Raw genomic sequence first — 18,296 nt, 5'->3', positions numbered from 1 at the left:
CTACCACAGCATCTTGCAGCGGCATGCTATTCCATCCGGTTTGCGTTTAGTTGGACCATCATTTATTTTAAAGGAGAGTGATGGGGTGCTGCGCCAGATGACCTGGCCTCCACAGTCACTGGACCTGAACCCAATCAAGATGGTTTGGGGTGAGCTGGACCGCAGAGTGAAGGCAAAAGGGCCAACAAGTGCTAAGCATCTCTGGGAACTCTTTCAAGACTGTTGGAAGACCATTTCAGGTGACTACCTCTTGAAGCTCATCAAGAGAATGCCAAGAGTGTGCCAAGCAGTAATCAAAGCAAAAGGTGGCTACTTTGAAGAACCTAGAATATGACATATTTTCAGTTGTTTCACACTTTTTTGTTATGTATATAATTCCACATGTGTTAATTCATAGTTTTGATGCCTTCAGTGTGAATCTACAATTTTCATAGTCATAAAAATAAAGAAAACTCTTTGCATGAGAAGGTGTGTCCAAACTTTTGGTCTGTATTGTGTGTGTGTATATATATATATGTATATATATATATATATATATATATATATATATATATATATATATATATATATATATATATACACAATTGCAGATACAGCAGCAGCACAGTCAGATAGTGTTAACTGGGTGCAATTCCTCTAGGAAGGCAGGCTTTTCCTCCACTATAAATACATCCAAATAACAAGGCAGCACTCCAGAATAGTGTGAAAGGGTGAAGACCCCAAACTTTAATCCCCAAGCAACGTTTCGGCCTACTGGGAGCATTCTTAAGGATGAGGCGGGTTATAGTCAAATTATTATATAAACACAGGTCAATTATATTACAGTCTCTGGACAGTATCAATATTAAATGTGGCTATAATCCCCCTCATCCTTAACCTCTTCAGGACACAGGGCGTACCGGTACAATCTGATGTCCTGTTACTTAAGGGTACGTCGTGTGTATTTCCGATCACCGCCGCCCATCGGAACCCGGTGCCTGCTCAAATCATTGAGCAGGCACCTTGGCTCAATTCAGACCTGCTGTTTTCTGCTTTACCTGCGGTTTGCGGCGGCGATCGGCGGTGCCATCGGGTCCCCATCGCGCTGCCTTCCTGTGACGTGCCCCTGGATCTCACAGGCCGGAAGCTGTATGAGTAATACACACAGTATTAGTAATCCAAAAAACGGGGGCACATCAAGATTGAAATGAGTGTCGGCACACGGTATGAAACATACAATATAATCCAAAAAAGAAAATGAATACCGAGATAAGAGCCGCACATCTAAATAATATATTGCATTTATTCAGGACAACAGACACAACAAAAATGGCTTAAAATCATTGTATACAATAAATCATAGTTATGTGGACCAAATGCGTGCCTTGAGCCCTTTTCTTTCCCTGACCACCACGCATACTCCCACTATGCCAGTGTTTCCCAACCAGTGTGCCTCCAGCTGTTGCAAAACTACAACTCCCAGCATGCCTGGACAGCCTTTGTCTGGGAGTTGTAGTTTTGCAACAGCTGGAGGCACACTGGTTGGGAAACACTGCACTATGCTACCTAAATGATAAGCATTTCATTCATAACATTCATGTTGATGGATTTCATGCACTTTAAATAGAATTTTACTTATTTCACACTTATTTATGTGGGAGAATGTTCATGGTTTTGTGGTGAGCCAGGGTGCGTGTGGCACACATTTGGTCCACATAGCTATGATTTATTGTATACAATGATTTTAAGCCATTTTTGTTGTGTCTGTTGTCCTGAATAAATTTGATATAATATTTAGATGTGCGGCTCTTATCTCGGTATTCTTTTTTGGATCATATAATACACACTGTATTACTCATACAGCCAATGCATTCCAATACAGAAGTATTGGAATGCATTCTAAAGGATTAGACCCCCAAAAGTTCAAGTCCCAAAGTGGGACAAAAAAATAAAGTGAAAAGAAAAGTTAAAAAAAAAAAATACCCCCCCCCCCCCCCAAAAAAAATTACGTTTCAAGTAAAAATAAATAAAAATGTCATTTTCCCCAAATAAAGTTTCAAAAAATTGGTAAAAAAATAGGGGGGGAGTATACATATTAGGTATCGCCGAGTCCGTATCGACCTGCTCTATAAACCTATCGCATGACGTAACCCCTCAGATGAACACCATAAAAAATAAAAACTGTGCTAAATAAACAATTTTTTTGTCACCTTACATCACAAAAAGTACAACAGCAGGCGATTAAAAAGGCGTTTTCCCACCAAAATAGTACCAATCTAACCGTCACCTCATCCCGAAAAATATGAGACCTTACCTAAGATAATCGCCCAAAAACTGAAAAAACTATGGCTCTCAGAATATGGAGACACTAAAACATGATTTTTTTTGTTTAAAAAAACAGATCAATTGTGTAAAACTTGCATAAATAAAAAGAAAAGTATACATATTAGGTATCGCCGCGTCCGTATCGACCGGCTCTATAGAAATATCTCATGACCTAACCCCTCAGATGAACACAGTAAAAAATTTAAAATAAAAACTGTGCTAAATAAACAATTTTCACCTTACATCACAAAAAGTGTAATAGCAAGCGATTTAAAAAGTCACACGCACCCCAAAATAGTGCCAAGATAGTCATCTCATCCCGCAAAAATCATATCCTACCCAAGGTAATCGCCCAAAACCTGATAAAATTATGGCTCTCAGCCTATGGAGACACTAAAACATGATTTTTTTTTGTTTAAAAAAACAGATCAATTGTGTAAAACTTACATAAATAAAAAAAAGTATACATATTAGGTGTCGCCACATCCGTGACAACCTGGTCTATAAAAATATCACATGATCTAACCTGTCAGATGAATGTTGTAAATAACAAAAAATAAAAACGGTGCCAAAACAGCTATTTCTTGTTACCTTGCCTCTCAAATAGTGTAATATAGAGCAACCAAAAATCATATGTACCCTAAACTAGTACCAACAATACTGCCACCCTATCCTGTAGTTTCTAAAATGTGGTCACTTTTTTGGAGTTTCTACTCTAGGGGTGCATCAGGGGGGTTTCAAATGGGACATGGTGTAAAAAAAAACAGTCCAGCAAAATCTGCCTTCCAAAAACCGTATGGCATTCCTTTCCTTCTGCGCCCTGCCGTGTGCCCGTACAGCAGTTTACCACCACATATGGGAAGTTTCTGTAAACTACAGAATCAGGGCCATAAATATTGACTTTTGTTTGGCTGTTAACCCTTGCTTTGTAACTGGGAAAAATTATTAAAATGGAAAATCTGCCAAAAAAGTGAAATTTTGAAATTGTATCTCTATTTTCCATAAATTCTTGTGGAACACCTAAAGAGTTAACAAAGTTTGTAAAATCAGTTTTTAATACCTTGAGGGGTGTAGTTTATAGAATGGGGTCTATAGATTTGCTTCTAAACTTCTAAGCCTAAGTAACATCCCCAAAAAATAAAATATCATTCCCAAAATGATCCAGACATGAAGTAGACATATGGGGGTATGTAAAAATTAATAACTATTTTTGGAGTTATTACTATGTATTGTAGAAGTAGAGAAATTGAAAGTTAAAAATGTGCAAATTTTTCCTAAAATGTTGGTAAATTTGGTATTTTTTTTATAAATAAAAAAAATATATTTTGACTCAATTTTACGTGTCATGAAGTACAATATGTGACGAAATAACAATCTCAGAATAGCCTGGATAAGTCAAAGCGTTTTAAAGTTGTCACCACATAAAGTGACACTGGTCAGATTTGCAAAAAATGGCCTGGTGCTAAGGTGAATTAAGGCTGTGTCCTGAAGGGGTTGTCCGGGATCAAAAATATATATATATATATATATATATATATATATATATATATATATATATATTTTTATACTTTACTCACTATTACTAGCAGAGTCAAGGTTCCCTTGATGTTTTTAGGTATTTTTTACACTTGTGCATGGCTCCTACGGTCCCCAACAGATTGTTGACATTGATGTTTATGTGTGTGCTGACTTCCTGCCGCACTGCACTGTGGGTCCCAGCGCAGCGTGGCATCTCCTGGTTTCAACTGTCTATCAACTCGTCCCTGGACCCACCCCCCTCATACATATTCCGCCTCCTGCCGCACATCGTCCTCTCCTCTATGTATCCGCCCCCCTGATTCTCAATTCTTCTGCCCCATTAGCCTGTATTTTACATGGGAGGAGTTTTCTATGCTTAGTAGAATAGTGATCTGCCTTCTTCATTCATTAGAAAGCTCCATACCCAGTGACGTCACCGAATGCGATGTCTGCCAGCCAGCCTAGTTACCGCCCCTCCGTGCGCTCTGCATAATTATTTAGGCTGGCGGTGACGTCACCGGGCTCCCTGCGAAGCGGAATAAGAGGCTTTGCTCGCAAGGGACCTAGTACGTCACAGAGTATAAGAAAATAGGCACTTCCGGCTAAGAATTTTCTGTATCAAAATGGGGCTTCAGAAATGTGTGGCAAAGGTAGGACATACATGTGTGTAAGATGTATGTCACTCTTGTACACTTACAGCAATCTCCCCAATCCCGGACAACCCCTTTAAAGGGTTTCTACCACTTAGGTGTCACATATTTAGCTGTCAGACACTAGCGATCCGCTAGTGTCTGCTCTGCCCAACCATCCTAATATAATTGCTTTTGGGGCGGTGGTTTGGCTAAAAAAAACTACTTTTATTAATATGCTAATGAGCCTCTAGGTGCTATGGGGGCGTCAGGCGCAGTGGAGATGTCTGAGCAGGGAAGCTGTCAGACATTTACTGCACATGCGCCGAATACAGGCGCTCACAAGGAGGATCGCATTCAGGAGGAGATGGGCGGGCTGGAGGGACGCGCTGGGCGGCGGCAGTTTCTGAAGGTAGACGGAGCCTCTAGGTGCTAATGATGCCCCCATAGCACCTAGAGGCTCATTAGCATATTAATAAAAGTAGTTTTTTTAGCCAAACCACCGCCCCAAAAGCAATTATATTAGGATGGTTGGGCAGAGCAGACCCTAGCGGATCGCTAGTGTCTGACAGCTAAATATGTGACACCTAAGTGGTAGAAACCCTTTAAGAAAACACCCATGTACTGCAGTAACTGGATGCATTCTTATGGATGAGGAGAGTTATAGTCATTTTTATATAAACACAGGCCTATTACATTACAGTCTCTGGACAGTACTAATATTAAATGTGACTATAACCCCCCCCCCCCCTTCCTCATCTTTAAGAATACACCAATGTACTGCAGTGCATTGGTGTTTTCTAAAGGATGAGGGGGGGGGGGGGGGGGTTTATAGTCACATAACAGTGCATCATCCAAAGATCTCCCAAATATACTCATAACAGTGTGTCATCCATAAATCCCCCATAAGTCTAAACTATTATTGTTCTTTTTATTAATTATTTTAGCACACCTTTTGGTTCAAAATATTTTTTTTCCTATCTTACTCCTCTAAAACCTAGGTGTGTCTTATAAAGTTAAACATATGGTGTGTGTATATGTGTGTGTGTGTGTGTGTGTGTATATAGATAGATAGATAGATAGAGATATATATATATATATATATATATTAGAGCAGCACTCCAGGTATAGTGAACGGGAGGAATACCAGGAGTGCTGCGTCATTTTTGTATTTTGTATCTTTTAGTGGACTACTGCCTATTGTATGAAGGAATTGCACCTGACTATCACCTTTCAGACTGTGCCGCTGTTTTCTTCTTGTTTTTGTGTGTGTGTATGTATGTGTGTGTGTATATGTGTGTGTGTATATATATATATATATATATATATATATATATATATATATATATATATATATTTATTATAGAGGACAGTGTACAGATGGATCTGGATAGATTAGAGGTTTGGGCAGAGAAGCGGCAGATGAGGTTTAACAATGACAAATGTAAGGTTATGCACATCCGAAGGAATAATGCAAGTCACCCGTACATACTAAATGGTAAAACACTGGGTAACACTGACATCGGAAAAAACTTAGGAATTTTATTGAACAGCAAACTAAGCTGTAGAAACCAGTGTCAGGCAGCTGCTGCCAAGGCCAAAGAAATAATGGGTTGCATCAAAATGGGCATAGATGCCTGTGATAGCAACATAGTCCTATCACTTGACAAATCACTAGTCAGACCACACATGGAGTACTGTGTGCAGTTCTGGGCTTCTGGGAACAAGACAGACATAGCAGAGCTGGAGATTGTTCAAAGGCTTATATTTCAAGCATACTCCAAAAATCCCTAATAACCATACTAGGGCTTATTTTTGGGGGAAACTCTGTACCTTTTTTCTGCCATACAGACTGTGTAATATCAGTCTTGTCTTAAGGTGGCCATGCAAATTTACTATAAGAAGGTTGATGAATCATTAAAGAGGGTTTCCAGGTTCCTGTGATTAATGACCTATCCTCAGAATTGGTCACTAATATGTGATTGGAGGAAGTCTGACACCCAACACCTTCACCAATCAGGGCTTGTCTCACTTCAGCAAGTGGCATTTATCCTGTAAAGAAAGTTAATACAAGGCACTTACTAATGTATTGTGATTGTCCATATTGCCTCCTTTGCTGGCTGGATTCATTTTTCTATAGCATTATACACTGCTTGTTTCCATGGTTATGACCACCCTGCAATCCATCAGAGATGGCCATGCTTGCACACTATAGGAAATGGTGCCGGCCTCTCTGGTGGCAGGGATTGTAGGAATACACATGCTGGTGCTTTTTCCTATAGTGTGAAACCACGACCACCACTGCTTGAGTGCGGGGTGGTGGTAACCATGGAAACAAGCGGTGTATAATGCTATAGAAAAATGAATCCAGCCAGCAATTGCCAAAGGAGGCAATATGGACAATCTTAATACATTAGTAAGTGCCTTGTAGCAGCTACATCTACATGATAAATGCCATTTGCTGAAGTGACACAATCCCTTTTTAATTGAACAATTTCATCCTGCAAATGATCATTTCGGTCGAAATCATCTGTTTTGATCAACTTTAGAATAATGTACACAACCAACCTTTTACTTCTGTATCTGGGCTCGGATGCGAACATGTAACTTATGCAAATTATTCTCAAATCTAAGGAAGATTCAAGTGAAGATGACGAAGATGACATAGATAGTGATGAGAGACAACAGATGAAAGATCGCATAACCAGCAAATTGAAAATGGACCCCAATAAAAGCACCAAGTCATCGGGGAAATCTTCAGGGGATCAGGATCTTCAGGAGAAGAAAAGTAGTCGAAGGTAATTTGTGAGAAAACCGTTGTCAGATTTGTCTGTGCCAGGGATCAGCAACCTTCGGCACGCCAGCTACTGTGAAACTACAACTCCCAGCATACACACGTACTCGGCTGTTCTTGTAACTTCCATAGAAGTGAAAGAAGGATTCGGGGAGTTGTAGTTTCAGACCAGCTGGGGTGGCGGAGGTTGCTGATCCCTGGTCCATGCAAATAAGAGTCAGAGCTTAGTATTGATTACCATCATCCTCCTCAGTGATCATATATTGACATAGTCAGTCCAAATGTGGGGGGGGGGTACTGCTTGGTGATAGACCGTGATCTGTGTGCGCGGTTATGAAGGCTGTCAGTCACTAAGTAGGACCGCCCACTGGACTCCTAAGCGTAGAAACAGAAGATATTTAAATGAGCAATGTACAAGTTACACTGAATAACTTCCCAATCTATATATCAATCTGCTCGGTTTCCCCTGTTCTAGAACATTCTGCCTGCAGTTCACACACCATGTTCAGGGTGACAGGTTTCCTTTAACATGTAGTAAACATAATATTTTACTAGTGCAATTGTCTCTTTAGTGAGCATGTTTTGGTTTTTAAAATGTAGAACAACTTTTTTGTGGATTCATATACTAGTGCTATTTTCTTGATGTAATTCTAATGTAAACCTCAAGGTGGCAGTAAATAACCATCTAAAATGCAAATTGAAAAAACATTTTGCAGAGTGATGTAAATGGTGTGTATGTTTATATCATATGTGTGCATTTTGTTGTCGTTTTCTGTAGGCATTACTTCGGCTATAATATAGGTTTATTTTGCCCCAAAACTTTTACTTCAAGGGTATCCTCTTAGGTCTGAGGTCACTGCATAGATGAGCCACAATATATTACAGTATATGAATAATAACCATTGTGAAGTCATAGAAAATGGTTATGGAAGCCACTGATTTCACAGAACAGGGATAATAAGTACAGTGATGTCACAGAAAAGGGATAATAAGTACAGTGATGTCACAGAGCAGGGATAAGGAACAGAGTGATGTCACAGAGCAGGGATAAAAAAAACAGTGATGTCACCTAATAGTGATAAGAAACGGTGATGTCACAGAACAGGTATAATAAACACAGTGATGTCACAGAACAGGTATAATAAACACAGTGATGTCACAGAGCAGGGATAAGAAACACAGTGATGTCACAGAACAGGGATAAGAAACACAGTGATGTCACAGAGCAGGGATAAGAAACACAGTGATGTCACAGAGCAGGGATAAGAAACACAGTGATGTCACAGAGCAGGGATAAGAAACACAGTGATGTCACAGAGCAGGGATAAGAAACACAGTGATGTCACAGAGCAGGGATAAGAAACACAGTGATGTCACAGAGCAGGGATAAGAAACACAGTGATGTCACAGAGCAGGGATAAGAAACACAGTGATGTCACAGAGCAGGGATAAGAAACACAGTGATGTCACAGAGCAGGGATAAGAAACACAGTGATGTCACAGAGCAGGGATAAGAGAAACAGTGATGTCACAGAACAGGTATAATAAACACAGTGATGTCACAGAGCAGGGATAAAAAACTGTGATGTCACCTAATAGTGATAAGAAACGGTGATGTCACAGAACAGGTATAATAAACACAGTGATGTCACAGAGCAGGGATAATAAACACAGTGATGTCACAGAGCAGGGATAAGGAACACAGTGATGTCACAGAGCAGGGATAAGAAACACAGTGATGTCACAGAGCAGGGATAAGAAACACAGTGATGTCACAGAGCAGGGATAAGAAACGCAGGGATAAGAACCAGTGATGTCACAGAGCAGGGATAAGAACCAGTGATGTCACAGAACAGGTGTGATAAGAAACGGTGATGTCACAGAACAGGTATAATAAAAACAGTGATGTCACAGAACAGGGATAAGAAACACAGTGATGTCACAGAACAGGTATAATAAACAGTGATGTCACAGAGCAGGGATAAGAACCACAGTGATGTCACAGAACAGGGATAAGAACCACAGTGATGTCACAGAACAGGGATAAGAACCACAGTGATGTCACAGAACAGGGATAAGAACCACAGTGATGTCACCTAATAGTGATAAGAAACGGTGATGTCACAGAACAGGTATAGTAAACACAGTGATGTCACAGAGCCGGGATAAGAAACACAGTGATGTCACAGAGCAGGGATAAGAAACACAGTGATGTCACAGAACAGGGATAAGAAACACAGTGATGTCACAGAACAGGGATAAGAAACACAGTGATGTCACAGAACAGGGATAAGAAACACAGTGATGTCACAGAACAGGGATAAAAAACACAGTGATGTCACAGAGCAGGGATAAGAAACACAGTGATGTCACAGAGCAGGGATAAGAAACACAGTGATGTCACAGAACAGGGATAAGTAACAGTGATGTCACACAACAGAGATCTGCATAATTTGCCTGCAATCAGTGTAGCCATGCTCATCTCTGGAATAACTTACATGTACACTTACACAGCTATATTGCAGGTTGTACCGCAGGCCTGTAGATAGAAATTCAGATGCAGCATAACGGAGTTTGTCATTTGACGCTGTATACGAAGGAGATTAGCACGACAAGCATGCATGAAGCTACGTTTCTGTAGATATGCCATACATGTCTGATACGTAAGGGTGTCTCCCATCTCAAGAGCAGATCTCAGTCTTGCACCCATTATGAATGGAGCGGTGGCATCCATGTTAAGCTTTCTTCATTCACTTCTATGGGAGTTCTGAATAGCAGAGTAAGCGTGCTCAGGTAGATTGATCAAATCGGGTGAAAACAAACCGTGTGGTAGCTTCACAAATCTGCCACTTTTCCGTTGCACCAGTTGTTTACTCATAAAACATTCCCCAGTGTCTCCTACGTGACTAAACTAAAAATAATTTCCAATATTATGGTCAGACCTGAGGCTAAACCGTGGTTGCAAATACCAGTTGTCCTCTAGGAGGCATGCCGTGTCCATACAACGCAGAAGATCATCTCCAGTGATGGCAGTGCCCTGGTTTTCCAAAGCTATGCCAGAAATGTTGACAGGTGAAAATGCAAGTCAAGAGACGTCAGATTTACGGTGCTGTGGAAAGTCCCTCTCACTCTTCAGAGCTGGTCCCAAAGTTTTGCTCAAGTACCGACTGGCAGGAGCTATATATGTAATGGTAGGTGTCGTTATGACATCGTTCTTCTGCTGGCGTGAACACCTCCAGCTAGTAGACCTCTGCGGAGAGGTTAACCTGCAGCATTGTTTTAATGACCACTAACAGAGAGCGGCTTGTTTTACGATTAATTACAGGACAGGAGAGATCCCAGGAGTCTGCACTCCCCAAACTTCCCGTCTAGCTGCGAACGCTCCACTCTTTGTTTGAATATCATTTGACATTCCTCTATTTTTATTTATTTTTACTTTTTTTTTTTTTACTTCTGTCTGACTCCAGGGTTTTATATGCATTTGCTGAATTGATTAAATAAATGTCAGAATAGAAGTGGCTGTAAAATGACTGTAGTTGTAACCTGTAGGACCTCCTGAAAGAAGCGTTGTATTATGTGTAGTCTTGATGTGCCAGCTTCACCATGTCAAAGTCTATGTTCCCTTTGTTGTCTGGATAGCCCACCCCAGTCTTTTTCCCAGCATCATTTATAGTTAAAGGGGTTATCCAGGTAAATAGGCCTTCATTATCGGACCCCCGCCAGTCAGCTATTACAAGGAGCCGCCAAGCTCATTGGAGCCGTGGTGAGCGCAACCGAACCCCTGTAGCTTTCCAAGCACAGCGCTGTACGTTGTATAGTGGCAGTGCTTGGTATTGCAGCTCGGCCCCATTCACTTCCATGGGGATGAGCTGCAACTAGGCCACGAGACTGATGTATGGTGACTTCACATGGACTAGAAAGAAGACCTCATCTAACAGCCGAGCAGCAGGGGTGCCGGGTGTCGCACCTCTGCCAATCTGATATTGATATCAAAGTGATGCCATCTCGCTAGGATATGACATTACTTCATGATCGTTGGGGTCCCACCTTTGAGAACCCACTGAGAATAAAGGGTCCACAGCATTTGTGTGCTACTGCGTTCCTTGTGCACCCCCGGCCATCTGTTTTGGAGGAAACTATAGCTGACCCTATACAACTTTAATGTAGCTGTGCTGCGGTACCCTGGGCCATAGTAAGTCGGGGCACCCCTTGCATCGAAAGACTGTCCCCTCTTTAGCTCTGGAATGCCACCCATCATAAGGTGGAGGAATATCTTAGATCTATGGGAGATGGGAATACGCCGAGGGGTTGTTGAAGATTTTACATTGACTGGCATCAAACTGTGATCAATGAGGGTCCAAACCCCAGGACTCCCCTAATCAGCAGACCAAAGGGTCAGCTGGAGCTCTGTGGACCTTTCATTGTACATCCAGGCCCAGCAAACTATTTCCAACGTGTTGCATGTTTCTACCAGTGACCACCGCTTCCAAAGAGCATATTTCAGCGAGGAAGGATCTGAGGACCGGCGTTGCCTTCACACGGTAAGGAAGGTGGGTGTCTTTGGTTAGCCTAAACGCCTCATGCACAGGCACATTCATAGCTTCAGTTTGTACTGAGACATAATAGGACTTCCATAGAGGTCCATGCGGCAGCTGTTATACGCCGGCATGCCTCCAGTTTCATACAAAGGGTATTTTTCTGTTCAATTTCCTACGAATATGGCATAAAAAATTTGGGGCATGCTGTGTCAGATGCCGTATGTATAGCGATACCCTCCCCTAGAGACATTGAATAGAAGGATCCTGTATGGTGCTACACCATGGAACCTCACAGCCTCCGTATATGGCCATATAGGCTCCGCGCACAGGACTTTACGTGTGCACGAGGCATGGCTATCTGTATAATCTCTCTTTCAATAACGTTATCCATGGACTTGATGCCTGAGCTGCCGTCTATATAGGAATAGTGAATATGCAACCTGGCACTCATTGTATGTAGATACTTTTTTTTTTTTTTTCCTCCTAGAAGCTGGCAAGTGTCTAGTGAGTGGCTTTATTCAGTGCAGGGGCTTGGAGATCATTTCTGCCTGTGAGGAGAACCAGCTCCCTGTCAGAAGTCAGACATAGTGTGTACTGCACACATGGCATATTGCTCCAGACTTGGCCGGCGGCCCAGCTCACCCCATCCACTCTTCCCTAACAGGCCTACTGTCTGCAAATAGCAGGATTAAGGCCCTACAAGAACCATTCCATTTGTTGAAAGGAAACACTGCGACATATGGATAATTAAGAACTGCTGAAGTTGTACTGACAAGGGGTGTTTGAGAGGGGGGAAACCGGCTAACTAGATGAATCTGCTCATTAACTTTTGTTGTGTCTGTGCCGTGGAATTCCTTGTTCCCATTTACAGTAGTAAAGTCATTCTGCTGGAAGCTACTACTATAAGTGCGTAAACTGCTGCAGATGAGGTCAGTGTATTAGCGTAAGCTCTTCTAGGTAAATGTATGGCTTTAATTAGCCATGGTTTTAATTTGCATGTGTTACGTCCATTGTCTGCATTTCCGAAATCGCGTTCTGCTGCACTCTGCCAGTCAAGTCTTCATCTATAGCTTTGTCTTTCCCCCCAGCTTTATTACCGGGACGAGTGATCGAAAGACAATAAGACCTGTCATCTATGTTCTTGCTTGCCCGGACAACTAGTCTAGAATTGTCATCTTCACACTCTAGCTACTTTCTACATTTTTTCTGTATAATCTTCTGCACTGGTTATGAATGGGTGGTTCAGTTATTCCCACACGGGGTGTGTGTATCACTAGATTTTTTGTACATTATAGATCAGTCCAGACCTTGGAATAGCCCCCGTAATCATCTGTCCTAGGGCTTTCCAGGGACCTTCAGGAGGCACGAGACACGGGATCGCCCTTGTCAGGGCGGCAATTCCGTTTGAAGGCAGGGCCACCAGAATAGGGTGAGCATTAGGGACATTGCCCCAGTTTTTTCATCATAACTGTACCTGGCTGCCCTTCCTGCCAGTAAGGAGATAATCGATATATAGGTTTTGATTTGATTTCTCTTTATTTTTGTTCTTATTTAAAGGGTCCATTCTTTTAATAGTTATTATTAAAGGCTATATTTTAGAATTAATGGTTATCCTGTGATGTCTGTTTGCCCGTACAGTGGCCTGACATGGTAAAACCAGTTATATGGGGTCCCTCGTACTTCGGCACACATCAAAATGGAATCTATACTGAGACAAAAAAAAATTCTCCAATGTATCAAAAATTATACTTGTAATATGATGGCCTATTGTCACGACGCGGTGTGGGTGGTAAACTCCACACTGAACAAGGAGGGAAGGGAAAAGGTACTATGCCTGGAAACTAGGGAAAGGTCACCACTGAGTTAATCCCTAAACCGAGCCCTGACTACTATCAGTATGAACAGACCTCGATGGTAGGAATGTTCATACGCAGGAACCTAGAGCCCTATCTGACCCTAAAGGGCCCTGGAAATAGTGTCAGGACAAAAGATGACCTGTTCCTATCCCAGCTGAAGGAACAAGAGACTCCCTCAAGCCTAATATCAAAAGATAGGGGAATACAACAAACTAGAAATAGGATAAAGACACTTATCTCCGAAGTACGCGTACGAGCAGGAACTCCATGGAGAACCAAACACCAGCACTTTCACAACCAGAAAGGAGCTATCAACCGCATAGCATGATGGGTGAGACCAGACTAAATAGAGGAGTTGGAATGACCACTTAAGCTACACCTTAGACAAGAGGTGTGGTCATCACCAGCAACAACACAGAAACAAGTGAAACCAAAGAGGCTGTCAGATCACATTACGTGCAGCCACTCTTAGATCTTCTGATCCCTGTCACGGGAGAGACCGTGACACCTATCCCTAGGATATGCTACCACTTTGATAGGCGGGGGTCTGTTCTCTGGTTCCCCATTAATACAGAGTAGGGGGCTCGCAGCGCTGGATTAGGGATGCATCTAAAATACAGAGGCAAAACTATGAAGGCTGTAAGCTGAATAACAGCGGCGTATCATGCTTTCAGGTTAAAGAGGTTTTACAGGATATAACATTATGGTGGAATAGTGTAAAAAATGTGTGAGACTTACCCTTCTATGTCCCTGTCAGTCATATATAGCATAGATCTAGGCGTGTCTATTCATGTATGTGCTTCTACTTCGTCATATATGGAAACCTTCAGACCTGTTACATGTGCACTTGGCACCTGAAGGCATCTGTGTTGGTCCCATGTTCATATGTGCCCGCATTGCTGAGAAAAATTAAAGGGGTTGTCCGAGTTATGAAAAAAAAAAAATATAGCACTGAAAATCTGATGGGCAGCAAAATATAACTAAACTAAGCAAGTTTTATGCAAAAAAAATAAAAAATATATATATATTTCCTAATTTCCCTGGTTCTTTTCTGGCCCTTTGTTTACATGCAATAAAAACAATCTCTGCCCCTCCCCCTGCTCTGCTAAGGGAGTGGCTACAAGAGCTGCCCTGAGTGACATGTCTGCCTGCTGGGAGACTGAGCAGCATGTTGTATGTGTAGGTCTACAAGTCCCACCTGTATAATGACTCTGCTAATACACACAGGATCTTCCCCCTACCTTCTTGTGCAATGCTCTCTCTAGTCCTTCAGCTCCTGTGCCCAGAATTGTCACTGCTGCGGATACCCAGTGTGTGCAGCTGAAGGGGTTAAGAATCCTAGGACACAGCAGATGGCAGTGAGGCGGGGGGCGTGGCCAGCACAGTGACATCTCGTTTACAGGCTTGTAAACAAACTTTATCAGAGCAGGGAGAGAAGCTGACATCACAGGTCATGTGACCCTCAGTGAAATCTGAGAAACCAGCCACTGGAGATAAAGTGAGTGAATTGGAAAGCTGTTACATTTGCCTAGTTAGGAACATAAAAAGAACAAAAAATTAACTCGGACAAACTCTTTAAGTCTTAATTTATGCAAATTAGACTCTTGGAGCAATAGGCTCAGCTGTCTCTGCAAAGGCAACGCCCCTGTTGCTCCTAGAGGCTCATTTGCATATATTAAAACACAATTTTTCTCACTAATGCAGGCACCTAGGAACATGGGACCAACACAGGTGCCTTGTAATGCATATGCAACAGGTCAGCCAGTTTCATGGGTACAAATCTGCTGACAGATGTCCTTTACTATAGATGATGTCAGTGTAGTGTGTAATGAATTCTTTATATTAAATACTATAAATTCTCACTTAAAGGGGTTGTGCCAGGAATAATAATTTCCATTTTTTAAACCAGCACCTGGATCTGAATCATTTTGTAGTTGCAGGTCATTAAAAATGTACTATAGTCACTGAGTTATTCACGGAAATCTATCTAGCGCCACCTGCTGTTTGTTGTTTTTCTAAATTCTGTCCTGCTCACTGAGATGGAAGCACATGCTCAGTACCTTCCTTCTGCTGCCCCCAGCTGCAGCAGAAAGGATTTGCCCCCTGATAAAGTGCACGCCCTCTGAGCTTCCGGCTTGAAATAAATCTAGCAGAGCAATGAATGTGGAGATCTCTCTAGATCCATGTGAGGTTCAGGGCTGGTTCTAGCTTTGTTAGAAAGATTTTTTTACATTACTCATGGGATAACCTCTTTAATATTTAACAGAGGGGGGAGTCTGACTCCTAGCACCCACACGATCAGCTAGGCACTGTGCTCCCTTTCCTGCAGTAGTGACACAGTAACCCTCTCGCTCCTGCAGCTCTGTCTGGTACCTGTCTAGACACAACGCCATTACATGGATGGCATTGTATTGTTTACAGTTGAGGCCTCTGCGCTCCAATCATAGCTGTCGCCCCTGCTCTCTGCTGATTTTGGGGTGTACTGGCAGTCAGATCCCTTCCAACCATGCATGGCCTGCCCTAAGTATGTTCTATCCTAGAAAGTCCTTAATTCTAAGCCTTAATGCTGACCTATAGTTTGGGCTGTGACGAGTAGTACATGATGTCCCTGGAAAGGGTTCTTGCTGTTAATAGCATTGATCACCTCCCCACTGGATAAGTGATAAATGTATGAACGCTGGGGGTCCGGCCGCAGGGAGAGTGCAGGAGAGTGGGTGTCCCGGAGTCCCCTGTGTGAATAGAGTGGTGCCACTTCATTCAGTTGTATGGGACTGCTGAAATTAGATTGTACTCCTAAAAAATTATCATAAAAATTAATAGAGTGGTGGTTACACATGCACACCGCTGCTCCAGTCACACCGTGGACCCCCGATAATGTGATCCCAGCAGTGGAACCACCCGACATTATATTGAAAAAAATAAAAAAATAAATCCATCTTCCCGTAAAAGCGATGGCCTTTATTTCCTCACGCACTACGATCCAAAAGATAACACAGGATACAAGCAACCTCTACGCGTTTCAGATTATGGATTTAAGATCCTTACTCATGACTGTACTCTTGAATGTAGTATAGTAAGCTGGCTATTCATATGACCTGACATCCATTGGCAAGTGGCTTGTTGTTTAGCTGTTTTGGCTTGTATTGTGCCCCCCAATGACATCCATAGGTCCTTCTAGGACATATGGAAAAGGGGATATCTTCCTAATCCAAACACATTCATGGCTCATAGCTCATCATAAAGTTGATCCAGCTTCCTGGTCGATTAGGTCTCCAAAAACAAGAATGGATCCCAGAAAAGCATACAAGGGAATACAATCACATTTCTGTACCTCTGTTTTTGTTTCCAGTGACTATAAGGCTATGTTCACATTCCGAAAACTGTGCGACATCCACGCTGGAACAGCTTCCCGCTCTTTTCGGTGGGAGTCCTCACCGCCATCCATGTGCCCGTGGATTGACTTGTGGTTTTCCAGACCATACCAAGAATGGAAATGTTCACACCACGGGAATGTGTGGCAGGAGCCTGGATAGGTCATCAGTATCTGATCGGTGGGGGTCTGACACCCAGGATCTCCGCTGATCAGCTGTTTGAGAAGACAGCGACTTTCTCTGTTCTCACCAAGCACGTACATAGTATAGCGGCTATAGCGGTATCATGCTCAGCACCATTCACTTCAATGGGGCTGATGTGTGCTTAGGCCATCTGACCACATGGCGTAAGAAAAGCTGTGCTAATGCAAGAGCCTGTGCCTTCTTAAACAGCTGGTCGGCGGGGGTCCCAGATGTCGGACCCCCACCAATCGGATACTGATGAACAATCCAGAGGATAGGTCATCAGTAAAAAAAACAAAAAAAAAAAAACTCTTGGAAAAACCCCTTTAACTGTGAATCTGCTGCATTGAAATAGAAAAAAAAAAGCATGCAGAAACTTGTCACAACTCGCCGTATGAACATAGCCTAAGGGGGACAGAGCTGGATTGGGGGCAGGAAAGTTATTTGAGTTCAGCCGCTGACGGTGCCCGCTCGGTCTTCCTTCAGTCTGTAATTCTAATCTCACTGTATAGATTCCTGCGCACCGTTTGTTTAGAGTTTTGGACACAAAATCTTTTGGTGCATTTTTATACATCCCAGAAGGAGTATACATTATTTTTATAGCCAATTAAATGGGATAAATTCTTCTGTCATAGGAAAGTCCAAACTGGAAACGGGTCACAGAGTTTAGAGAGCGTTTTCATTAGATTGATCGTCCGTTCATTCATATAAAGCAGAGCTTTTATTATGGCTGACTCGTGGCTTGGCACTTATCTCACTCCCCGTTTTGCTCATTTAAATAGCTTAAGTGCCATATACAAAGAGCTGGAGTTGGCAACGGCAAGGCAGACTGTAAAATAGTTTACATAAAAAAGCATGGCCGCACTCTGACTGCTGTGTTTGCTGATTGACAGTGGAAATGCGATTAGTTACCATATATAAAGCTTCAGTGTGAACAGAGCCAAAATGTTCTGCTTTATTTTTTAAAGCAATATAACATTATACCGCATGGTACTGCTCAAATATGTACTGCTCTGTTTACTAGAGATTGCTCCCATCAGCACATGCCCTTTAACCCTTTCTACCCTGTGTTTTTTTTTTTCCGTTTTCGTTTTGCGTTCCCC

At 42.2% G+C, this 18,296-nt stretch overlaps 1 protein-coding gene across 1 annotated transcript in view; it reads left to right on the top strand.

Annotated features, from left to right (window-relative positions):
• The window catches only part of CWC27 (CWC27 spliceosome associated cyclophilin), a 256,562-nt gene that overhangs the window by 82,563 nt on the left and 155,703 nt on the right, over positions 1 to 18,296 (top strand). The window contains exon 10 of the mRNA XM_044276156.1: positions 7,086 to 7,249. Coding sequence (XP_044132091.1) covers positions 7,086 to 7,249 — 164 coding nt within the window. The remainder of the gene's footprint in view (positions 1 to 7,085; positions 7,250 to 18,296) is intronic.

The sequence above is a fragment of the Bufo gargarizans genome, chromosome 1 (assembly GCF_014858855.1).
Source record: "Bufo gargarizans isolate SCDJY-AF-19 chromosome 1, ASM1485885v1, whole genome shotgun sequence".
In the NCBI taxonomy this organism is placed as follows: domain Eukaryota; kingdom Metazoa; phylum Chordata; class Amphibia; order Anura; family Bufonidae; genus Bufo; species Bufo gargarizans.
Note: the sequence above shows the minus strand (reverse complement) of the source record. Positions and strands in the feature narration are given on the sequence as shown.